This window comes from Mobula birostris, chromosome 20, assembly GCF_030028105.1.
Source record: "Mobula birostris isolate sMobBir1 chromosome 20, sMobBir1.hap1, whole genome shotgun sequence".
Classification (NCBI taxonomy): Eukaryota; Metazoa; Chordata; class Chondrichthyes; order Myliobatiformes; family Myliobatidae; genus Mobula; species Mobula birostris.
This window is the reverse complement of record NC_092389.1, coordinates 27548280-27574519: the sequence shown is the minus strand read 5'-3', so window position 1 is coordinate 27574519 and position 26240 is coordinate 27548280. Positions and strand designations below refer to the sequence as shown.

Here is a 26240-nt window from a genome sequence, read left to right as displayed (position 1 = left end):
GAATCCCAATCTGTATCCTGCTTCAGCAAGCCCTTTAACAGCCAAGGTTCATTACAGAGGAAAACCAGCATATTTATACTTGCCAATTGTGATGCAATGCTCTCCTCCCTGTCGGTAAGAGGAGGGTTCAAGACCGACTGATTTTTCTTTGAGAGTTCTGGAAAGGCTCCTAATGATAGAGTGATTAATGATCTGAGATGTATGAGAGGGTCAGAATTAGAGGAAGTAGACAACCTGGATGATTGTGGGAGGTTACAGTTGGAGGTTGGTGGTGGGGAGGGGGTTCAGGGTGCAAATGGTTAAGGTGGAGACTGTGAGGGTGGTGGGTAAAGACCCACAGAGGGATATAAGGATGAGAGTCCAAAACGTGGTATTACCACATTTGGGAGCCAATGTAAAACAGAGTGATGGAAGAACAGGATGAAATAAGTTTGGAGATGAATGCTTAGTGTTAAGAGATGCTAACAAAGCTTTGGATGAGTTCAGGTTTATGGAACATGAAGCGGGAAGGCCAGCCACAATGCTGGCTGCACACTTCTGGATAGAGGTGGACCCAGCTCAAGGGAGTGGGAGGATGAATTCCACCTCCTGAAACCCTGAATTCCCCTTCTGTCCAAAGATCAATCTCAGCCTCCAATATACTTGACTGCCTCTGTATTTGCTGCTCTCAATAGTAAAGAGCTGAGGAAGAGGTTTGTTCCACATTGAAATGATGCTTTATCTTAGGGAGAGAGACCTGAGTTATAACAGGCTTCTAAGTGTGATACTGCATCTGCTGTCTTCCAGGGAAATAGCACTAACCCAAAGACTGAATGAGAAGGTTCCAAGAATGAAGTATTATTACTTGGGCCCTTATGTGCATTCATGTGTTAAAGTAAAATACAAGGTAAGCATGATTGTCTTCAGGAAACCTTGGACAGATTTTATTCTAGCATTGCATGGATCAGGTGAGAAATCAGCTGCAAGTTAAGTATGAGTGTTGTGATTGTACAAGTCTGGCACAGTGCTTTATCTAGTAGAAACACACTGTCACATCTCTAGTGACCTGGATTCCATGCTGACCTCTGTTTGTGTGGAGTTTGCACATTTTTCCTCCTGTGTCTGCATGAGTTTCTTCATTTAATGACAGAAACCATTAAAATCTCAATATCACATTCCTGTCCTCCCATAGTTCTCTTACAATCCCTTGTTTATCAAGAATCTAGCTACCTCTGCCATAAAATATTCTAAAGAGGGATAAGTGACCATCACTTTGCCTACACAATTGCTGCTCAGCCTGCTGAGTTCATCCAGAGGCTTGTTTTTTGCTCCAGATTCCAACATCTACAGTCTCGAATGTCTTCTCACAATATCTTATTGGCCTCCTCTACTGTACCACATCCCATTCCCATTCTGACATGTCTATCCACGGCCTCCTCTACTGTAAAGATGAAGCCACACTCAGGTTGGAGGAACAACACCTTATATTCCGTCTGGGTAGCCTCCAACCTGATGGCATGAACATCGACTTCTGTAACTTCCGCTAAGGCCCCACCTCCCCCTCGTACCCCATCTGTTACTTATTTTTATACACACATTCTTTCTCTCACTCTCCTTTTTCTCCCTCTGTCCCTCTGAATATACCCCTTGCCCATCCTCTGGTTCCCCCCCCCCCACCTCCTTGTCTTTCTTCCCGGACCTCCTGTCCCATGATCCTCTCATATCCCTTTTGCCTATCACCTGTCCAGCTCTTGGCTCCATCCCTCCCCCTCCTGTCTTCTCCTATCATTTTGGATCTCCCCCAGCAACTTTGATGTGTGTTGCTTGATCTTATTTCTTCTAATGCCTTTTACATTTTGATTCTCCTTTCTTCTTGTAGGGCTACTTGACAACACAATTGTCATGGGTGGGATGACCTTGTCACAGCTGATATCTTTGTATCATAGAAGTTGACATAATTATTAAGGCCAACATTGCCGTGTTGAGGTCTCATCATTGTGCCACAGGTGGTAATGACATCATGTGACAAGTACTGCCTCACTTCACAGGTAACACGACCCCCATCTTAAATACATGACCCCTTAATTCTGAACAGTGATCCCTAAATCTAGATTCTTCCACAATAGTAAATACCCTCTCTGCATTCACTAAAAATGCCTCAGGACCTTGTAGGTTACCATCAAACCCCTTCTCATTCTTTTAAACCCCAACAGGTATAAACCTAGCTTGTCGAACCTTTCCCAATAAGAAGACCTGCCCATTCCAGGAGTGGGTTTAGTGAACCTTTTCTCAACTGCTTCCAATGCAACTACATCCTTAAATAAAGATTTAAATGCTGTGATTAGTACCCTAGATGTGGTTCCCCAACACACAATATAACTAAAGCATAATAGTCCTACTTTTGTATCCAATTCCCCTACCAATAAATGATGATATGCTGTTTGGTTTCCAGATTATTTGTGATCATCCAGGTCCCTCTGAATTTCAGAGCTCTACAAACTTTCCATAAGACCATAAGACAAAGGAGCAGAAGTCGGCCATTCGGCCCATCGAGTCTGCTCCGCCATTTTATCATGAGCTGATCCATTCTCCCATTTAGTCCCACTCCCTCGCCTTCTCACCATAACCTTTGATGCCCTGGCTACTCAGATACCTATCAATCTCTGCCTTAAATAGACCCAATGACTTGGCCTCCACTGCCGCCCATGGCAACAAATTCAACAGATTCACCACCCTCTGGCTAAAAAAATTTCTTTGCATCTCTGTTCTGAATGGGCGCCCTTCAATCCTTAAGTCATGCCCTCTCGTACTAGACTCCCCCATCATGGGAAACAACTTTGCCACATCCACTCTGTCCATGCCTTTCAACATCCAAAATGTTTCTGTGAGGTCCCCCATCATTCTTCTAAACTCCGAGGAATACAGTCCAAGAGTGGACAAATGTTCCTCATATGTTAACCCTCTCATTCCCAGAATCATTCTAGTGAATCTTCTCTGTACCCTCTCCAATGTCAGCACATCCTTTCTTAAATAAGGAGCCCAAAACTGCCCACAGTACTCCAAGTGAGGTGTTACCAGTGCCTTATAGAGCCTCAACATCACATCCCTGCTCCTATACTCTATTCCTCTAGAAATGAATGCCAACATTGCATTCGCCTTCTTCACCACCGACTTAACCTGGAGGTTAACCTTAAGGGTATCCTGCACGAGGACTCCCAAGTCCCGTTGCATCTCAGAACTTTGAATTCTCTCCCCATTTAAATAATAGTCTGCCCGTTTATTCCTTCTGCCAAAGTGCATAATCGTACACTTTACAACATTGTATTTCATTTGCCACTTCTTTGCCCATTCTTCCAATCTATCCAAGTCTCTCTGCAGACTCTGTTTCCTCAGCACTACCGGCCCCTCCACCTATCTCTTTGTATCATCAGCAAACTTAGCCACAAAGCCATCTGGAGCTACTGCACAGGACCGAAAGAAGCTGCAGAGGGTTGTAAATCTAGTCTGCTCCTTCTATAAAGTACCCAGGACATCCTCAAGGAGCAGAGTCTCAGAAAGGCACTATCCATTATTAAGGACACCCAGCACCCAAGGCATGCCCTTTTCTCACTGTTACCATCAAGTAGGAGGTACAGAAGCCTGAAGGCACACAGTTAGCAATTCAGGAACAGCTTCTTCCCCTCTGCCATCCGATTCCTAAATGGACATTGAACTCTTGGACATTACCTCACTTTTTTTAATATACAGTATTTCTGTTTTTTGCATGATTTCTAATCTATTCAATATACATATACTGTATGAAGTATATGGAATAAGATTTACTTATGTATTTACCTCGAGGTGCATGACAAGATAGGCCGAAGCCAGCATGGTTTCATGAAGGGAAGATCCTGCCTCACCAACCTATTGGAATTTTTTGAGGTAATCTCGAATAAGATTGACAAGGGAGAGGCTGTGGATGTTGTGTATTTGGATTTTCAAAAGGCCTTCGATAAGGTGCCACATATGAGGCTGCTTAATAAGATGAGAGCCCATGGAATTATAGGAAAGATATTGAAATGGGTGGAGCGCTGGCTGATAGGCAGAAAGCAAAGGGTGGGAACAAAGGGATCCTATTCTGATTGGTTGCCGGTTACTAGTGGTGTTCCGCAGGGGTCGGTGTTGGGGCCGCTTCTTTTTACGATGTATATCGATGACTTGGATTATGGATTAAATGGTTTTGCGGGGAGAAAATTCAAAAATCGGAAGTGCAAAGGAACTTGGGGGTCCTCGTGCAGGATACCCTAAAGGTTAACCACCAAGTTGGATTGGCGGTAAGGAAAGCGAATGCTATATTGGCATTCATTTCAAGAGGAATAGTGTATAAGAGTAAGGAGGTGTTGATGAGGCTCTATGGGGCACTGGTGAGACCTCATTTGGAATACTGTGTGAAGTTTTGGGCCCCCTGTCTTAGAAGGGGTGTACTGAAGTTGGAGAGAGTTCGGAGAAGATTTACGAGGATGATTCCTGGAATGCAGGGGCTAACATATGAGGAGCGTTTGTTGGCTCTTGGACTGTATTCATTAGGGTATAGAAGAATGAGAGGGGATCTCATAGAAACATTTCGAATGTTGAAAGGGTTGGACAGAGTAGATGTGGAAAGGCTGTTTCCCTTGGTGGGTGAGTCCAGGACAAAAGGCCATAGTCTTAGAATTAGAGAGTACCCAGTTAAAACAGAGATGAGGAGAGATTTTTTTAGCCAGAGTGTCGTGGATTTGTAGAATTCATTGCCACATACAGCTGTGGAGGCCCAGTCATTGAGGGTGTTTAAGGAGGAGATTGATAGGTATCTAATTAGTCAGGATATCAAGGGATATGGGGAAAAAGCCGGAAATTGGTACTAGATGGGAGAATAGGATAGCTCATGGTAGAGTGGCGGAGCAGACTCGATAGGCTGAATGGCCTACTTCTGCTCCTTTGTCTTGTGATCTTGTGATCTATTCCATAATCCAAATCGTTGATGTACAATGTAAAAAGAAGCGGCCCCAACACTGATCCCTGTGGAACACCACTGGTAACCGGCAGCCAACCAGAATAGGATCCCTTTATTCCCACTCTCTGTTTCCTGCCAATCAGCCAACGCCCTATCCACGTATGTAACTTTCCTGTAATTCCATGGGCTCTTATCTTGTTAAGTAGCCTCATGTGTGGCACCTTGTCAAAGGCTTTCTGAAAGTCCAAATATACAACATCCACTGCATCTCCCTCGTCTAGCCTACTTGTAATTTCCTCAAAAAATTGTAATAGGCTTGTCAGGCAGGATTTTCCTTTAAGGTTCTGCCTATCTTGTCACATGCCTCCAAGTACTCCGTAACCTCATCCTTGACAATCGACTCCAACAACTTCCCAACCACCGATGTCAAGCTAACAGAGCTATAATTTCCTTTTTGCTTCCTTGCCCCCTTCTTAAATAGCGGAGTGACATTTGCAATCTTCCAGTCTTCCGGAACCATGCCAGAATCTATCGACTTTTGAAAGATCATCGCTAATGCCTCCGCAATCTCCACAGCTACTTCCTTCAGAACACAAGGGTGCATTCCATCTGGTCTGGGAGATTTATCTACCCTTAGGCTATTCGGCTTCCTGAGTACTTCCTCTGTCGTAATTGTGACTGTGCACACTTCTCTTCCCTTCCACCTTTGAGTGTCTGGTATACTGCTGATGTCTTCCTCAGTGAAGACTGATGCAAAATACTCGTTCAGTTCCTCCACCATCCCCTTATCTCCCATTACAATTTCTCCAGCATCATTTTCTATCGGTCCTATATCTATTCTCACCTGTCTTTTACTCTTTATATACTTGAAAAAGCTTTTAGTATCCTCTTTGATATTATTTGCTAGCTTCCTTTCATAGTTCATCTTTTCCCTCTTAATGACCTTCTTAGTTTCCTTTTGTAAGCTTTTAAAAACTTCCCAATCCTCTGTCTTCCCACTAATTTTTGCTTCCTTGTATACCCTCTCCTTTGCTTTAACTTTGGCTTTGACTTCTTTTGTCAGCCACGGCTGCATCCTTTTTCCATTTGAAAATTTCTTCTTTTTTGGAATATATCTGTCTTGCACCTTCCTCACTTCTCGCATAAACTCCAGCCACTGCTGCTGTGCAGTCCTTCCCGCTAGTGTCCCTTTCCAGTCAACTTTGGCCAGTTCCGCTCTCATGCCATTGTAATTTCCTTTACTCCACTGAAATACCGACACATTGGATTTCGGCTTCTCTTTTTCAAATTTCACAGTGAACTCAATCATGTTACGATCACTGTCTCCTAAGGGGTTCCTTCACCTCAATCTCTCTAATCACCTCTGGATCATTACACAATACCCAATCCAGTACAGCCGATCCCCTAATGGGCTCAACAACAAGCTGTTCTAAAAAGCCATCTCGCAGACATTCTACAAATTCTCTCTCTTGAGATCCAGTGCTGACCTGATTTTCCTTATCCACTCGCATGTTAAAATCCCCCACAATTATCATAACACTGCCCTTCTGACAAGCCTTTTCTATTTCCAGCTGTAATTTGTAGTCCACATCACTGCAACTGTTTGGAGGCCTATAAATAACTGCCATCAGGGTCCTCTTACCCTTGCTATTCCTTAGCTCAACCCATAAAGATTCTGATCCTATCCTATGTCACCTCTTTCTAATGATTTGATATCATTTCTTACCAATAAAGCCACGCCACTCCCTCTGCCTACCAGCCTATCCTTCCGATACACCGTGTATCCTTGGATGTTCAGCTCCTAGAGACATGCGTCCTTTAGCCATGTCTCAGTGATGGCCACAATATCATACCTGCCAATCTGTAGCTGTACGACAAGATCATCCACCTTATTCCTTCTGCTGCGTGCATTTAAGTACAACACCTTAAGACCAGTATTTGGTACTTTTTGCTTTGATTGCACTGCAACTCATCCCAATGGCTGCAGATTTGCCCCATCACCTGCCTGTCTTTCCTGACATCTTTACTGCTCACTATCTTAGATTTATTTCTGTTTTCCCTTTCCTCCGCTCTATCATTCCGGTTCCCATCCCCCTGCCAAATTAGTTTAAACCCTCCCTAACAGCTCTATTAAACCTTCCCGCCAGGATATTGGTCCCCTTCGGGTTCAGGTGTAACATGTCCATTTTGAACAGGTCATACTTCCCCCAGAAGAGATCCCAATTATCCAAGAATCTGAAGCCCTGCCCCCTGCATCAGTCTCTCAGCCACACATTCATCTGCCTGATCCTACTATTCTTGCCCTCGCTAGCACGTGGCACAGGTAGCAATCCCGAGATTACTACCCTGGAGGTCCTGCTTCTCAGCTTCCTTCCTAACTCCCGGAAATCTCTCTTCAGGACCTCGTCCCTTCTCCTATCTATGTCATTGGTACCAACATGTACCAAGACAACTGGCTGCTTGCCTTCTCCCTTCAGAATATTCAGGACCCGATCCACGACATCCCGTACCCTGGCACCTGGGAGGCAACACACCATGCAGGTATCTCTATCAGGCTCACAGAATCTCCTGTCTGTTCCCTTGACTATGGAATCCCCTATGACTACCACATTCCTCTTCTCCCTCCTTCCCTCCTGCACAACAGCGCCAGGCTCAGTGCCAGAGACCCGGTCACCGTGGCCGTCCCCTGTCAGGTCATCCCCCTCAACAGCATCCAGAACAAGATATTTGTTGCTGAGGGGGACAGCCACAAGGGTGCTCTCCACTATCCAGGCATTTTCTTTCCCTCTCCTGACAGTGACCCAGTTTTCTGACCCCTGTAGCCTAGGGATGACTACCTCCCTGTAGCTCCTGTCTATCACCTCTTCACTTTCCCTGATAAGCAGTAGGTCATCAAGCTGCAGCTCCAGATCCCTAACACGGTCTCTTTCACCATTTAGATGATGTCTTTTTTATTTGCCTGTCAAAATGGATAATTTCACAATTTTCCATATTAATACTACACTTGCCAGGTGTTTTCCCACTCACCTACCAAAGCATTATGGCAGAGGATGTTTATCCATGTGGGATGATCTAGATCTGTGGGGGTGGGGGTCACTGTTTAAGGCTGAAATGGTGTCACATGTGAAGGGAGGCAGTAACCTGGCACATCCATTTGTAGATACCTTCCAGTTTACTTTCCTGATTCTCCTCATGTTATCAATAAATTTAGTAACCATTCCTTTGACTTCATCCAAGTCAATTAATATTTCAGCTGAAGTATTTGCTCCACACATCGTGCATGAATTCATGACTATAAAACATCAGATTGTTGTAAAATCTCAACTTGTTCACAAAGTGAGCAAAAGAACACAATAGGAGCAGGACAAGGTTATCAGGCCCTTCAAGATCACCTCATCATTTAATATGATCATAGCTGGCTTTCTCTTTTCCCCAATCTATCAAATCATTCTTCACCTCTGCTTTAAATACTTTTATCATGAACCAACAGAGCAGGGAGTTGCCACCCTCCGCAAGAAAGAATTTCTATGTACCTCAATTTAAATGACTGTCCTCTTGTAGTCATGGCCCCCCATCTCTACATTGATGTTGTTAAGCCCCCCTAGAATCTTGCATATTTGAATAAGATCAATGCTCATTCTAAAGTATATAGCCAAAGCTGTTTAGTCTCTCTTGTTAAGATGATCCTGTTATCCCAGGAATTAGCCTGGTGATTCTCCTCTGTATTGCCTCCAATGCTACTATATTTTGTTAAGGGGACCAAAACTGCACACAATATTCCAGGTGAGGCCTCACAATTGGGCGCCATGGTAGCGTAGTAGTTAGTGTGACTCTATTACAGCTTGGGACGTTCGGGAGTGCAGAGTTCAATTCCAGCAGCATTCTGTAAGGAGTCTCTGTACGTTTTCCCCGTGGAATGTGTAGGTTTTCTCCAGGTCCTCTAGTTTTCTTCCACGGTCCAAAGATGCACCGAATATGTTAATTGGTCATTGTAAATTGTCCCATGATTAGGTTATAGTTATTCAGGGTTGTGGGGTTGCTGGGGTGGCATGGCTCAAGGGCTGGAAGGGCCAAATCTGCACTGTACTGTTAAAAAAAACTGCAACAAAGCCTCACTACTTTTAGACAACAAACCATTTGCTATGAAGGCCAAAATGTTGTTTGCCTTCTTTACTACTTGTTGGAACTGCCTGCTGGCTTTTGGTGATCCAGGCACTTGAACACAAGATCCCTCTGTACTTCATTCACTTGGAGCCTGTCTCCATTTAGATAATAATCTGCCTTGTAGAAAACTCTGATGAAATGGGCCGCAGACTTCTTCACGAAAGTTTTCATTGTTGAATGATTTTGAAAGGAGTGCTTTAAAATCCCATAATAGTGGGTCTCTGCCATTTCTTTCATGTCCTTAGGGTTTTGCTTCTCTTTTTTTTCCTCTTCTTCTTGGAGGCCTACTTGACAACACTTGTGTCACAGGTGAGACTACAAGGGATGTCATCATGATGAGGTGACACCATTCTGCCACAGGTAATATGGCATTTGGTGACAGGTGTACCATCATGTCAAAAGTACTGGTGTCACATAGAAGTGGGCACATCCAATCACAGGCCACAGGGGTTATCATCTAATATTTTATCACAAATGACCTGTTATATCACAGGTGACTTTGTCATTTTACCATAGGGGCATAGTGTTAACATCATTGCATCTTGGAGCAAGTTCTAGGTCATGGATGACATCATTAGGTCACCAGTACTGGCATCACATCCCAGCCATCTCTGCATTCACTAATTAATAAACAAATAACATCTCCTTTTAGTGCTTTATTGTAATTCTTAATTTAATCACTTATTTCAAATTTGTGTGAGCTGATTAGAATGAGCAGGAAGTTAACCAGGTTCAATGAAACTTTTGAATAGTTCATATTCCACAATTTCTTGAAGGCTTTTTTTTTGATCCATTGAACTGAGCCTGGATTAATCTCTATATTTTCTTTTGTAGCTCTTGTACCAGCCAACAGAGCTGCTGTGCCCCGTGACTGGACACTGGGTGTCTGTGGAACAATGCCTACCCAAGCTGGAGTTAAATAAGTTTGCCAAGCTTTACGATGGAGATGAGCCAGGTGAGTTCATATCAATCTGTTCCCTGTGATTTTAGGAGCAAAAAAGTACAGACAGTGAAAATCATAGAATATTGGAATAATAGTATGGGTACAACCCAAAATCAGGCTGTTCAACCCATCATATTCATGTCATGTCCCTTTCAGAGCAACCCACTTGTTCCCCCTACTAGTTATTCTGAGATAGACTTGCAAGTTTCCCTCCACAATAGATTTATCCATTTCTCTTGTGATGGTTGCAGTGGAACCTGTCCACCAACTCCTCCGGGTACTACTGTGGTGCTAGAAAGTTTGTGAACCCTGTTGAATTTTCTCTGTGTCTGCATAAATAGGACCTAAAATGTGACCAGATCTTCACTTAAGTCCTAAAACTACATAAGGAGTACCCAATTAAATAAATAACACAAAAATCATTATACTTGTTCATTTATTTATTGAGAAAAATGATCCAATATTACATGTACTTGGAAAAAGTATGTGAACCTCTGGGGTAATGCCTTCTACAAAAGCTATTTGGAGTCATGTGTTCCAATCAACGAGATGAGATTGGAGGTGTGGGTTGTTGAGGTGCCCTGCCCTTTAAAAAAGACACACAATGTCAGGTTACTGTAGAGCCTGCTCTTCTCAAGGGAAATCTGTTTATGTGCATTGTGCCTCGATCAAAACAACTTTCAGAGGACCTTAGAAGAAGAATTGTGGAGATGCATGAAGCTGGAAAAGGCTATAAAAGCATTTCTAAAGACCTGAGTGTTCATCAGTCCACAGTAAGAGAAATTGTCTACAAATGGAGGAAACTCAGCACTGTTGCTATCCTCCCTAGGAGTGGGCATCCTGCAAAGATCACACCAAGAGCACAACGTGCAATGCTGAAGGAGGTGTAAAAGCACCCAAGGATAACAGCAAAAGACCTGCAGAAATCTCTAGAACTTGTTAAAGTCTCTGTTTTTGTATCCGCTTTAAGAAAAACACTGAGCAAGGATGGTATTCATGGAAGGACACCACGGAGGAAACCACCGCTCTCCAAAAAAAAAATTACTGCTTGTCTCAAGTTTGCAAAAGACTACCTGGATGTTCTACAATTCTTCTAGGACAATGTTCTGTGGACAGATGAAACAAAAGTTGAACATTTTGGCAGAAATGCACACCATCATGTTCAAAGAGAAAAAGGCACTGCACACCAACACCAAATCATCATCCCAACTGTGAAGCATGGTGGAAGGAGCATCTTGGTTTGGGGCTGCTTTGCTGCCTCAGGGCCTGGACAACTTGCAAGCGTTGAGGGAACAATGAATTCAAAATTGTATCAAGACATTTTACAGGGGAATGTCAGGATAGCAGTCATCACCTGAAGTTTAATAGTTGGATAATGCAACAAGACAATGATCCAAAAGGCAAGAGTAAATCAACAACAGAATGGTTGAAAAAGAAGAAAATTTGTGTTTTGGAATGGCTGAGTCAAAGTTTTGACCTTAATCCTATAGAAATATTGTGTAAGGATCTGAAGCAAGCAGTTCATGCAAGGAAGCCCACAAACATCCCAGAGCTGAAGCAGTTTTGTCAGGGGGAATGGCCTAAAATTCCTCCAAGCCGATGTGCAGGACTGATCAATGGTTACCGAAAACATTTGGTTGAAGTTATTGCTGTAAAAAGGGGACACACCAGTTACTGAAAGCAAAGGTTCACATACTTTTTCCAACAAATGCATGTAATATTGGATCATTTTTCGCAATAAATAAATGAACAAGTATAATGTTTTTGTGTTTTTTAATTAATTGTGTTCTCTTTATCTAGTTTTAGGACTTGTGTGAAGATCTGAACACATTTTAGGTCATATTTATGCAGAAATAAAGAAGGTTCTACAGGGTTCACAAATTTTCTGGCACCACTGTACATTCCTGATTCCAAGAACATCTTGTTGGAGGAACAAAAAATCCTTGTCTTCTCCGTCCCTGAGCATTCTGGTCTTAAATGGCTCCACCTACAGATACCTCATTATTTTATTCTTCATTTAATTCCACCTGCCCCACCCCTCAAGCATCACATTCCTCAAAGTAGAAACCTATCCTGCTTAATTTATCCTTGTAACTGTTATCTCTCATCCCAAGAACTCACCTCATAAACCTTCTCTGGACTCTCTGTAATGGCTTCACACCCTTCCTTTAATGGGTGACCTGAATTGAACTCAACTCTCCAGTTAAGACCAGGCCAGTAACATGACTTCCCTGCTTTTATGCTCAATGCTTCAACTGATAAAGACAAGAATTATGTATGCTTTATTAACTTTTTTTTCCAAGGTGCTCTTTCATTTTCACCAGGTCCCATTGCCCCAATTAGCCTTAGCATGTTGGTCTACTTCAATCGATCCATTTTCCTGAAGGTGATGAATATCTTGTCCCAGATCAACATTCCTAAAAGCTTTCCCATCTCCAAGGTTATACTGACTGGCCTATGGTCTTTGGGCTGATCTTAACTTCGTTTTTAAACAAGGGAGTAATAGTGGTGCAACCAGCAGCTGCTACCTCACAGCTGCAATGACCATGTTTGATCCTGACCTCAGGTGCTGTCTTTTTGGAGTTTGGTACATTTTCCATGGGTTTTGCTCACATCTAAAAAATGTGCAGTTTGGTTGGTTAATTATCCACTGTAAATTTCCATTGACATGTATGTGAGAGGTGGAATTGGGATGGATGTGCAAAAACTCAAGTAGGCTTAGTGTAAAAATTGAGTGTTTGGTAAAATTGCATGGGCCCAAAAATTGGGTAAAAATTGCATGGGCCTGCTGGGCTGTAGGGCCTTTTCTGTGAATAACTTCTTTCTTTTCAAATCTTTATTGTTATATTATACAGGAAAAATAACATGAGTACATTGAAGTAACAACACTTACAATGCCTCAAAAAAGACATTATCTTAAAGATTGGAAAAAAATTTTGTGATAACAAAAAAAACCTACTAAGCAGAAAAGTGAGAAAAAAAAAGAACCCATTAGGTGTACAACCCCGTAGTCATGTGTCATACAAAAAGCTTCTAAAAATAAACATCAAACTGCCAGCAAGAAAAGAATTCTGTGAATAACTTCAAACAATACCCTATCCCAACAATTAACTAAAAAACTAAAACATTGCTTTGAACGCAGCAGGCCAGGCAGCATCTCTAGGAAGAGGTACAGTCGACGTTTCGGGCCGAGACCCGTCCTGACGAAGGGTCTCGGCCCAAAACGTCGACTGTACCTTTTCCTAGAGATGCTGGCTGGCCTGCTGCGTTCACCAGCAACTTTTATGTGTGTTGCTTGAAAATTCCAGCATCTGCAGATTTCCTTGTGTTTGCGTTTTTTAAAAACATTGCTTTTCTTAATACGTCCATCATTAAGGACCCCCACCACCCAGGGCATGCCCTCTTCTCATTGTTACCATCAGGATGGAGGTACAGAAGCCTGAAGGCACACACTCAGCGATACAGGAACAGCTTCTTTCCTTCTGCCATCCGATTTCTGAATGGACATTGAATCCATGAACACTACCTCAATACTTTTTTAATTTCTGTTTTTGCACTACTTTTTTATCTTAACTATTTAATATACATATATAATTACTGTAATTCAGTTTTTCTTCTATATTTGTTATGTATTGCATTGTACTGCTGCCGCAAAGTCAACAAATTTCATGACATATGCCGGTGATATTAAATCTGATTCTGAATCTGACCAAGTAAAATCTATCCAGGAGATGTCCAGCAGCATGGGCTCCAGTCAGACCAGGAGCAGCAAGATTCCTTTCTCTTTTGGCTCTAAAGGTCTGGCAATGAGCTCAGAAAGCCTGGTTGTCAGTGGACAAATGATGCCACTTAAATTTATCAGTAATTTATAATCAGTGCAAGAATGCAAGTTGGTGATAGAGATGCAGTGAGTCCTTTAGGTCAGAAGCTTTTTGTCGAGCCAGTGACTGCTGGTCTCTTCTTCATGTGAAATTAAACATGCACTTGGTCATTTAAGCAAGATTTCCTGTGGGATTCTTTTAATCTCCCTCCTTGACTGGAGAAAGGGCATTAATATTTAGAGTTTCCAAGGCCCTTTTGTTCTTGGATTACAGTACAATGGGTAGGAGTTTATCAGAGGTAACCTGTTAATTCGAGATATTGGAACACTCTTCTTCACAGAAAGGCAGATAAACTCTGGAAATCACACACTCCAAAACTGTGTGAAACTTAGACCAACTGGAAAATTGAAAACTGACTGGTAGAATTATTTTAAGGAGGGTTAAGGATGAAGGATTAAGGATTATTGTTGATTTTATTGGGATCGTCAGTGGGGTGAACGGCCTACTTCTGTGCCTTTGTTCCTAGGCAATTTTACGATAAAGTTAATGGCAAAAATCCATCAATCAATTTAATAACTTATTTTTCTTCTCATTACAGCTGCCGATTCCAGCCTGTCCAGCGAAGGCCTTTGGTTTCTGCGGAATTTCCGGGAAGCTCTGAGCCCCTCTTCCTCTGCCTCGGTTCAGACAGAGGAAGCCATGCTGGTGGTATCACAGGAGGACCTGGTCTCGATACGCTCCTCTTCCCTCTCTTCCTGGTGGAAGCACTTTCCCTGCCTTGGGCGCTTGCTGAGGTGCTGCTGCTGCTGCTGCTGCTGTGGTAGCTGGTGCAGGAAGGAGGCGGAGAGTTGACCATTTCAACTGAACTCCCAGGGTGCAATGTAGGTGCCGACATTGAAAAGCAGGTCCTATCAGTGAGCCAGGAGAGAGATGGGGAAAGCTACAAAGCTGGTACTGATGCACTTTTAATGAGAGGGAATAAAAGGAAAGCAAGAAAAAGGCCTTAAACAGGCACAGAAACTTTCTATGAAACCACATTGATTACAAAAACATCACCAATCTACAGCATGGGCCAAGTACTAGTTTATTTGGTTTTTGACAGTCCCTTTATATTCTTCATCCCAAGGCTGTGCAGTCTCTCAGATGCACACAGAATCTTCTAATTAACAGTTGCAATTCTGCCAGAGTTTTCAGGTGATGGGTAGTAAGGTGACAGAAGGTGTTGTTGATCAGGATAGTAGTTTATACAGTATTTGTAACAATCTTAAACACAACTGGGTACTAACAGGGCTGAAATTGAATTCTGGCAACAGCACAATGCAGATGGTGGTGGGAATGTGAGATAGTTTTGCTATTGGAAACACGAGAGACTGCAGATACTAAATTCTGAACAAAGTGCAAGAGGAACTCAGCAGATCAGGCAGCATCTGTGGAGGGAAATGGACAGTCAACGTTTCAAGTCAAGATTCTTCACCTGGACTGTTTTGCTATTGCCTGCTTTACCCTAGTCACCACTAGGAATTTCACCCTCAATATTTATGGCTAATACCAAACCAAGAAAAATTTGAGTCAGAATATCTCTGGCAAAAAATTTTGTGGCTAATGTGCATTTGACAAGCTGAATACCTACAACAATCGTCTGGTAGTGAGTTGTAGAGAGAACTTGGTCTGGTGATACTTCTGTCTCAGATATGAACGACAACTTGTTCAAACTACAAAATTTTGATTACATTTGGTGGTGATTTTCTAATGAAGAATTGTAATTAATAGAGGAGAAGGGGGTGATTTGATGTTTAGGATTCTTTATAAAGGGAGTTAGTAGCAGGACTTTACTGCTCTGTTTTTTTGTACAATAATTGTGAATTGGTTGGCCATTGGCCATTGGAATTAAGAGTTCAGATTCTGCTGTATTCTGGATAGCATCCCAGTAGCATTATTGAAAATTGTTTAGTATATAAATCCCTGGATAGAGTGCCATGTGTAATCTAAGAGCTGCGTTAGTAATGACACACAGCACTCAGTGATATGATAGATGCAGCTCACTTTGCCTTTGTTATAATTGTTAATATAATTCAATACTCAGGTGTTAGTTAACCAACATCATTGTAAATCCAAAAAAGTGCCTGACGGGGAATGTATTTACAAGCAGTAATGCGCCAAGGCCACTGGATGGCAGCAGTGGACATTTGCAGTTTCATCCAGCAGCCAAAAATCGATATTAAGACCAAATACGTTTAAAATATTTTTGCTCAGAGGTTTGAGAAAAGCCATGATTACCAGACTCCCATTTCACCTTTTCCTTCACTGCAGTATCTCCTTCGTCTGTATGTAATCCATTTGGTCACATTTAATGTTGATATTGATGTTTGTCCTGAGGTTTACAGAAGTTAACATTCCTTGGACACTACCAAGAGCAACTCAGGAAAATAAACAGGGATATTCAAACTGTTTAGTTTAATGCTATCGAATACCTTATTACTTAAAAATGTTGCTTGTGAATTAGCAAATGACAGTTGATTGATTGACGGTAAAGAATTACCCAGTCAGGTTAAGGAAAAATCTGTTCACCTTCTCATTGGTGTAGAATGGTCAAAGGTAGTGGTGTCATAAGAATAGGTGTAACACACATAAAAAATGCTGGTGAACGCAGCATCTATAGGAAGAGGTACAGTTGACGTTTCGGGCCGAGACCCTTCGTCAGGGTGTGCCTGGAAACCAATAGTATGGAGGCACTGGGAAATAGGTGCCTGCCTCATGGGTCCAGGAATATATCCAGAATTTGTAATTGTTGTGCCTTGTTGTGCTTCTATGAGTTATTTCTATTTTGGATACTGTACATAAATCTGTGATTAAATCTAACACAAATGTTCTTGTTGAAAACTCTAAGTAAAAGCCAGAAAGATGTTGACCATTGGTGAATTAGGCATTAAGTGTGGGCTTCAAAGGCAGAAAAAATGTGGAGAATTGGATAACTGAGCTAGGGGAGTGAGAGGCGGCAGGAGTGAGTAAATATTTCAAGAGGTGACGACAAAGGCAGAATCAGAGTACAGGAAGAGCCCGAATTCAATGGATGATTATGTGGGGAAGAGGTGTGTCACAATTATACATGATCAGAGAGTGTTTTCAGTAGAATGTTTTGCATTTGATAGAAAGAAGGGCACTGGATAAATCTACATCTCTCTGTTTTGACCATCATGGATACAAGAGGCTGAATAGCTATCTTCTCTGCAATAAACGTTATCTGATTTTCAGAGACACAACTCCAAAGGAAAGACATATTGATGTATGCATAGTTATGATAATCTATGAGGAAAAATGCTATTGAGTTTATGAGCTATTTTCTAGTGGCAAGCAATCTTTCTGATCAGCTCCTATGTTTCAATTAAGATCTAAGGCTAATGACAGGCAAGTACCACCTTATTGACTGTTTAGTTTCTGATATTTAACTATTAAAGGAAAATTATAACATTTGGTATTCTGTTATTACCAATATAATAAAAAAAATATTCTGACTTAATTCCAGATAGGTGGGTGAGCATCCTCCCTGTCATTAAGAAGTGCCAAGTTCCCCCTTCAGAATTTTAATAGAATTGCTTTATGCAAGGTGCATTGCCATGGTTACGAGAACAAAGAGTCTGTAAGCTTTAAAATTCCTTTAGTCTTGTGGGCGGAATTGGCCAGAATGGAGTGCAACATTTCTCCATGGAACTATTTTAATTTGTTGCATTGTCTTTTAACTCTTTCATGCAGTGGCATTGCCTCTATTAGCTTTATAGTCCTGGTTTAGGGTAATCAGTTAATTGAATTGGTGTGCTATACCTGATCATGAGTTTAGAAACAGGAAAATCACCCAGAGCTCCATCTCCTGATTGTAGTTGCTCATGAATAATTCAGTCTCTATCTCAGCTATGCAATTCACATTCCACAATCCAGAGGACTGAATATCTTTTCTGGCCTTTGTCTGATCTTGACCAGAATACCAAACATTTATACAGCCATTTCTTCTCTCTGAGAAAAAAAATGATGTAATAACCGTTAAGTGCCGCGAACGTTCCAATTTTGCATCCTGAGGATGTTATACGACAGTTGTGAACAGAGTAAGTCATTTAATAAAGGATAAACTTGATGGGAATTACCCCTTAAAGGGGAAAGCACAAACTCGCTCATTCCAAATGAAGCTCAGAGATAAATATAGCCTGAACACGTAGCTTCGGGATGCTGTCTCCAATGTTTTATTGACCAATGAGTCAAGACTTTAGCAATACAATCTTTCTAAATGGTAGTAGTTTAACCTTGTGTAAAATAAATGAATAAAATTGATTGTGTTATATTTTCTGCTGTTTGAATAGTTCTTTTATTTATTGATCATTTATTCTCAGTGTTAAAGTAAAGCTTCAGGGATCTGGAGAATTCAAATGCTGCCAACTGGAATTACCCAACACACACAAAATGCTGGAGGAACTCAGCAGGCCAGGTAGCATCTATGGGAAAGAGTAAACAGTCAATGTTTCAGGCTAAGGCCCTTCATCAGGACTGGAAAAAGAGATGAGAAGTCAGAGCAAGAAGTACGAGGTGATAGGTGAAATAGGGAGAGGGACAATGACCGGAAGTTCGAGAAATTGATGTTCATGCCATCAGGTCAGAGGCTACCCAGCTAGAATATAAGGTGTTGTTCCTCCAACCTGAGTGTGGCCACTTCACGGAGGTAGAGGAAGCCGTGGACTGACATATGGGAATGGGAAGTAGAATTGAAATGGGTGGCCACTAGGAGATCCGGCTTTTCCTAGCAGATGGAGCGTAGGTGTTTGGTGAAGCAGTCTTCCGATCTACGTTGGGTCTCACCGATACATAGGAGGCCACACCAGGGAGCACCAGATACAGTAGATGACCCCAGCAGACTCACAGTGTTGCCTCACCTGGAAGAACTGTTTGGGACCCTGAATGGTAATGAGGGAGGAGATGTAGGGGCAGGTATGGCAATTGCTATGCTTGCAAGAATAAGTACCAGAAGGGAGATCAGTGGGGAGGGATGAATGGATGAGCGATCCTGCAGAAAGTGGGGGAGAGGGAAAGATAGGCCTATTGGTGGCATCCCATTGGAGATGGTGAAAGTTATAGAGGATTATGTGCTGGACGCGGATGCTAGTAGGGTGGTAGGTGAGGATAAGGGGAACCCTCTGCCTGGTATTGCGGCAGGAGGATGGGGTGAGGGCAGACGTGCAAAATGGAAGAGATGCGGTGAGGGCAGTGTTGATGGTGGAGGAAGGAAAGCCCCTTTCTTTGGAGAAGTAGGACATCTCATTAGTTCTGAAATGAAAAGTCTCATCTTGAAAGCGATGCCGCAGAGTTGCAGGGTCTGAGAGAAAGGGGGTGGCATTTTTTCAAATGACACGGGTGGGAAGAGGTATAGTCCAGGTAGCTGTGGGAATCATGAAAGATACCAGTAGATAAACTATCTTCAGAGATAGAGACAGGGAGATTAAGAAAGGGGAGGAAGGTGTCGGAATTGGACCAAATAAATTTGAGGGTAGGGTGGAAGTTGGAGGCAAAGTTGTTGAAGTTGACAAGCTCCACATGAGTGCAGGAAGCAGTACCAATGCAGTCATTAATATAGTGTAGGAAAAGTTGGGGAGTGATACCAGTGTAGGCTTGGAACATAGACTGTTCCATGTAGCCGACAAAAAGGCAAGCACAGCTGGGACCCACATGAGTGCCCATGGCTACACCTTTGGTTTGAAGGAAATGGGAGGAGCCTAAGGAGAAATTATTGAGAGTGAGGAGCAGTTACGCCAGAAGGAGGAGAGTGGAACAGGTTGGGTCTGTTTTCTAGAAAGAAGCAGAGAACTTTAAGGCCCTCCTGATGGGAGATGGGGGTGCATAGGACTGGACATCCATGGTGAAAATGAGACTATCAGAGCCAGGGAACTTGATGTCATTGAAAAGATCCAGAGAGGACTGAAGTGAAGGACTGAACTAGGGGGGAGAAAACAAGAGTCGAGGTATGCAAATATAAGTTCAGTGGGGCAGGAACAAGCAGAAATGATGGGTCTACCTGGACAGGCAGGTTTGTGGATCTTGGGTAGGAGATAGAAACGGGAGGTGCAGGGTAAGGGAACTATGAGGTTGGTAATAGTGATCCCCAGAGTTGATAAAGTCATTGATGGTGCAGGTGACAATGGTCTGGTGTTCCTTCATGGGGTTCTGTTTGAGGGCTAAGAGGAGGTGTCTGAGAGTTGTCACCTGGCTTCAGCAAGGTAGAGGTCAGTCCACCAGACTATTACAGCACCCCCTTATCTGTGAGTTTGATGGTGAGGTTAGGATTAGTGTGTTCGGAAGGAGTGAAGTTAGAATTGATGACAGGAGTGGTAAGGTTGATTCAGTTGATGTCTCATTGGCAGTTAGCAATGAAAAGATCCAGAGCAGGGTGTCCAGGAAGAGAAGGAGGGTGAAATTGGGAGAAGAGGTCATCAGCGCGGGGTGGAGAGTCCTTGCCAAAGAAGTAGGCATGGAGATGGAGGCAACGGAAGAAGAGCTCAGCGTCGTGGTGGGCGCGGAACTCACAGAGGTGTGGGTGCAGGGGGGCAAAGATGAGACCCTTATTGAGGACAGAATGTTCTGCTTCAGAGGGCAAGGTCAGAACTGGTATTATCCGCCAGTCTCACCACAGTCCCTGACATTTACCCATCTCCTTCAAGCTGTCACATTGTCCATGAGCTCTTCCAGTCCACTTGCAGGCTGAACAAGGTCACATGGAACCACCCAGCACTGCTGGGATCTTTGGGATGACGTACCTTGCTACACTTTGTGTATAGATAGAGTGCGCAACAGATCCTGTAAGCTACACCCGGTCAACATGAAGACATAGAGCACATGCAAATGCTATATTAACGGGCATGAAGCAAAGGTCAAATAGGTTTGCATTTGTATAGTGCTTTTTGTGCCAAAATACTTAGCAGCAATTAAAGTATCTATTGCTATCAACAAAACTGCAAATGCTGGAAATATGAAATAAAAACAGAAAATGCTGTAACATTTTCTTGTGAAACTTGTGCATCTAAAGCACCCACAGCCAACAATGTGGTGATAAGCTGACACCCACCACTCCACTCCCCAAAAGCCATGCCACTCCAGCCATGCAGAGTGGGCCAAGAAGAGAAAGTGTCACGTTCTGAGGCCACACCTCTGGAAGACCACGTCACATTAATATTTCTTTAACATTTTTGGTAGAGTCATATTTAAATCTATTAATAGGTTTTTCAAAATGAAAATAAGAAAAAAATAAAAATGAAAACATTAAAAGCTAAATAAATGTAGTTAAATCATTATAAATTAAAAGCTACGAGTGCCTTCATTTTATATCTTTTCCAGTTTTAATGTTTAAAGAAGTTAATGATTAAGATAAATATTGGAAAGAATGTAATATTGACTTGCAACATGTTATAAAATCATATTACATCAAAATCTGTTCCTTTCCATTCAACAAAACGTCTAGAGATTTTACCTGTTTCCATAGATACCTAGTTTCAGTCAGTCATGGTGATGTGATTGATCAAAACAGAAGAAAATCAATAATATCTATTTAAATGGATCACCTTTGTAATATCCACATATCTGTGGTTTTGGGGCATGGATGCTAAGAAACAAGGCTTGAATGTAACAGTTTCTGTATATTCTGAAAACAATTTTAAAGAAATATTTGAGACTGAGGTACAGGAATTTACAATAACCTTTATTGATATTTGTCACAGCTTCTTGTCAATTCTCCCAAAATTAGGAGAATAATTAAGTCTAAATTACTGACTCCTGCATGCCTCAAAGTGGTGGCTAAACCATTGAAATAAATCATTCTATCCAGGTACCAAATCAAGAACAAGTTGTGTTCTATTAGTGGTCAGTTCAAACTACTGGTATCCAAGGAATATAAGGATGCCTCATTTTCTAAAGCAAGCATTAAACTTGGATTATATCAGATCCACTCACATAATTCCATAGACTGACAATGGGAATTAGGAATGAATGAGGTGAGACGAGCAAGGGCAAGATTGACATTCATATCAATATATGCAAATTTCTGACAGATCTCATCTCTATGACACAGTCAGCATGTAAATAGATTTTAACAAAATAGCCTAAACCGTGTACTGAAACAGCATGAGCTGGTTCGTCACTGGCTGGAGTAGAGAGCATGAAAATATAGGAACAGGTGTAATTAATTCTGCATCTCAAACCTATTCTGCCATTTATTTACATTATGTCTAATTTGTATCTGAACTCCATTTACATGCCTTGTTACTGTATTCTTAACTAAAATCTATTGATTTCTATCTTGAAATTTTCAGCTTACCTGACTGTAAAACTGACTTCTGCTTCCGTTTAAAAGTTGAAGCCATTGGAATAGTTTGGTGAAAATAGCGTCTCACCTGCTCCATACATTCATGATCCTCTATCCAAGAGTAATATTTAATCTGGGATACTGGTTTGTCATTCAGGGCTAAGAGCACAAGATAAGACACACTGGAAATGCCAATGAAAATTTAAAAGAATGGAAATTTGATGTCTCCAGCAATAAAAAACAGAAAATGTTTTAACACTCAGTAGGTCAGACATCATCTGAGGAAAGAGAATCCATTTATCTTGTTTGTGAATGAGAAACAGTTAATGTTTCAAGTCCAAGAGGCTTCACCAGAACTTGGAAAGAGAGGAGAAAAGTATTTCTAGTTAGCAGAGAAGTTGAGGGAGTCAAAAATTGATGGAATAACAGAAATTTCTCTGATGGAATGAGATTGGATGACTCAATCTGCATTTAATGACCCTTTAACTGCCACAACAGGTCCTTCAGTCTCACCTACTAGTGAAATTCCTTTTGTTTTATTCATCTCTAACACCCATCTCCGCAACCAACTTGTTCTCTTTCTCAATTCTAATGAAGGGACTTGGACCTGAATCAATAACTGTTCCTCTAACTCTTCCTGCTGAATGTTTACATCATTTTCTGTATTTTATTGCTGGAGACACTAATATTTGGCTACAATGCTCTGATACATTGCTTGCCTTCCTCCCAAGGTGTAAAATAAAACTGTTGAATGATATGCATCCACTTTCACAGGTGGTGGGTGGAAGCTGCAAGTGGAGAGTGTCATAGTCATGCCCAATTCATCTATGCCAACCAAGATATCCATCCAAGCTAGTATCATTTGCCCACATTTGACCCATAACCCTTTATATCTTTCCTGTCCATGTAAATGGCCAAATATATTTTAAACGCAAACAACAGGAATTCTGCAGATGCTGGAAATTCAAGCAACACACATCAAAGTTGCTGGTGAACGCAGCAGGCCAGGCAGCATCTGTAGGAAGAGGTGCAGTCGACGTTTCAGGTCGAGACCCTTCGTAATATATTTTAAATGTGGTTATAGTACCTGCCTCAACCACTTTCTCTGGTAGCTCATTCCACATACTCTCCACCCTCTGTGGGCAAAAGCTGTCCCTCAGGTTCCTATTAAATCTTTCCAATCTTATTTTAAACCTATCTCCTTGAGTTAATCCCCCAACCCTGGGAAAGACTGTGTGTATTCACTCTATCCATGACTTTGCATACCTCAATAAAATCACCACTTAGTCTCCTATGCCCCAGGGAATAGTTTGCCCAATCTCTCCCTATAATCCAGTTCCTCAAGTCCTGGCAAAAGTCTCATAGATCATTTCTGCATTCTTTCCAGCCTAATGGCATCTTTCCTACGGCAGGGTGGCCAAACATTGAACACAGTATTCCAAGTGCAGCCTACCAACATTTTGTACAATTTCAACATAACATCCCAACTTCTGTGCTCAATGCCATGATTGATGAAGGCCAGGGTGCCAAGACCTTCTTCACCACCCTACGTACCAGTGACAACACTTTCAGGTTACCATGTATTTGAAATTCAAAGTCCTTCTGTACTACAACATGTCCCAGGGCCCAACCATTCACAGCGAAAGGTGCTTGGCTAGAATGCTCAGTGTGCCTAGGCTGTTAAAGGTTTGGAATGCAGTAATGCAACAAATAGTTTGACTGTAGAAAGTCATACAGCACAGGGAGCAACAATGGATTTTTTTCAAAAAAGGCAATGATTGTGGCATGTAGGTAATCTATTAAACACTTTGGAGATTTTGGGAGACATATTTGGACGCCATTTCAGAGAATCAAACATATTAAATTTCATATTTATGCTATAGTCTGGATAACACCAAGACAGTGTCAAGACAACATCAAACAAGCATATACAATGCATTTGTGGACTGATTAAAGTACAGGTGTTAAAATTAAAATTGTAAATGAAGGATTTTATATTGATTAAACAAAGTATTGTGATGTTGGCTCCTAATTTACGTACAAGCACCAGGGTTGTTTTGCAAACAAAATCATGCATTCTTTCAATGTGAATTAACCTTGATGAGGGCTTCGACTTCTTTCTATTTGAAAGAAGTGTAAACATCCCAAAAATAATAATGGTTTCAAGCTGAATATTACAAGGAAATGACGAGGGAGACTTGAGGAGGAAAGGATTGAGTCCTGAGATCGAGTTCTTATGACTGATTCAAGAATTCTGGATCCCCAGATCAGAGAATAAGAAAATTGGGAGAGGTTGGAATCTGCACAAGGTTGGCATTCACAGATCACATCGGCTTCCTGAACATCGTAACAGTGATGTTTTCTTTCTCTTCTATGTAAATGCCAATAAGGCTATGATGAGACTAGAGGGAAAAGCATGACAGTGTAATTTCCTGTTAACGTTCAATTTACAAGCCGGTTTTGGAGAGTTTGTCATTGAAGGTTAGTAACAGGAAAAGCATCTTCCTGTTCATCATGACTGCTGGTCAATAAGGAAGGATGGGAAGAAGATAAGCACCAGTATTTTGGTTGACAACAGCATAGGATTTGCCTGGGGAGGCGTGATGAATCTGCTCTACAGTGTTCCATCTCACTCACCATCAGCAATCTTATTATCTGCAGAATTTGTGTCTTTGGACAAAGAAATTAATGGGTCATTTGAATAATTTAAGGTACCAGCCAATATTTAGACCCAAAACTATTTGGATAAAGTTGTATCCAATGCAGGCTATTTCCTGATTGTCTCTTCCCCTCTCTCAGAGGTGCTGGGATGCAAGTCGTGCACTAGTAGCTCTCCCGCACCTCACCAAATTGGACATTTTCTGTACAGGAGCCTAGATTACAGTGACTGAAGGAAGCCTCTCAGCCAAGCTGAATTCCCATGCTTATTTGATGTGAAGATGCATAAACTTTATTTGATCAGGAAGTTAGTGGATGATTATCAGGTATTACCAAGTCACCAGAAATCATCTTTAATGCATATTTCTGGTTTTTATATAGTATAGAATAATCAATGGGGTATGTCATTAGAGCCTGAAATGTAAAAGTGATCAATTTGGTGCCCTGTTTTTGATTGGGTTAAATCTAGAAGAACTAAATACAACCATCACATCATTGTTTGAGCCATCATTTGCTTTCTTTCCTTCATTTCCTGGCTTTCTGTATCTGATTATGCAGTGATTTTCTTTTTGTTTTAGATTAGTTATTCTCTTTGAATTCTCTCTAACCAGCCTATCTTAAAGGACTGTTCTCGAGCGAGTTGTCTGACCTCAATGAAGTCACCTCAGATGTCGGACCCACTGGAATGAAATCAGCTTCTAAAAAATATAAGGTGCTCAACTGCCATTGATGACTGTGGTGTTGGCTCAGGTCCTTGAAAGTGTGTAAGTATCCAAGTAAAGCTATCAATTATCTTCCATACTGGAAATCGGTCAACATCTGCAGACTGACCATTCTTTATCATGCACATATGTGCTGAAGAAAGCATCAAAACAGGCCTATACTCCATGTCCATACTCATGTACCATTTAACAAGATAATGAAACTTCCCATTCCACATCTAACCCAAGGACAAAGAAACTAATTACTGAGTCCTCAGCTAGGATTTGCCAGATCAATACTGAGATCATTTTCGTCCACATGAGTCCTGATAAAATATTCACCTACCAGGAGAGGTGAGGTCATTTTAAGAGTGAGGATTCTGAAGGCTATCTGCCAAAACCCTAAACCAAACATATTTCATACCTGTGTGCCTTTAGCTCCTGCATCCTTATTACCCAAAGGGTAATCGAAAATAATTCCATTTACATTTTAAAAATGGAACATCAAATAATTACACCAAGGGCTTCCATGTTGAACACTAGTTACAGGATATAAGCTTACCAGAATTACATATACACTCGGGAAAAGCAGTTATTGGGGGTGAGGGGGAGGACCTTGGATATGTTCCAGGCTTTGATATTGATATTTCTGGACCTACTATATATTTAA

At 41.7% G+C, this 26240-nt stretch overlaps 1 protein-coding gene across 2 annotated transcripts in view; it reads left to right on the top strand.

Annotated features, from left to right (window-relative positions):
- LOC140185110 (arginyl-tRNA--protein transferase 1-like) overlaps window positions 1-18199 on the top strand; it is a 95505-nt gene extending 77306 nt beyond the window's left edge. For both annotated transcript variants that reach the window (XM_072238389.1, XM_072238388.1), the window contains 3 exons: window positions 787-886; window positions 9950-10070; window positions 14478-18199. In XM_072238389.1, coding sequence (XP_072094490.1) covers window positions 787-886; window positions 9950-10070; window positions 14478-14731 — 475 coding nt within the window. In that variant the 3' untranslated portion in view covers window positions 14732-18199. The remainder of the gene's footprint in view (window positions 1-786; window positions 887-9949; window positions 10071-14477) is intronic.
- The last annotated feature ends 8041 nt before the right edge of the window (window positions 18200-26240 follow it).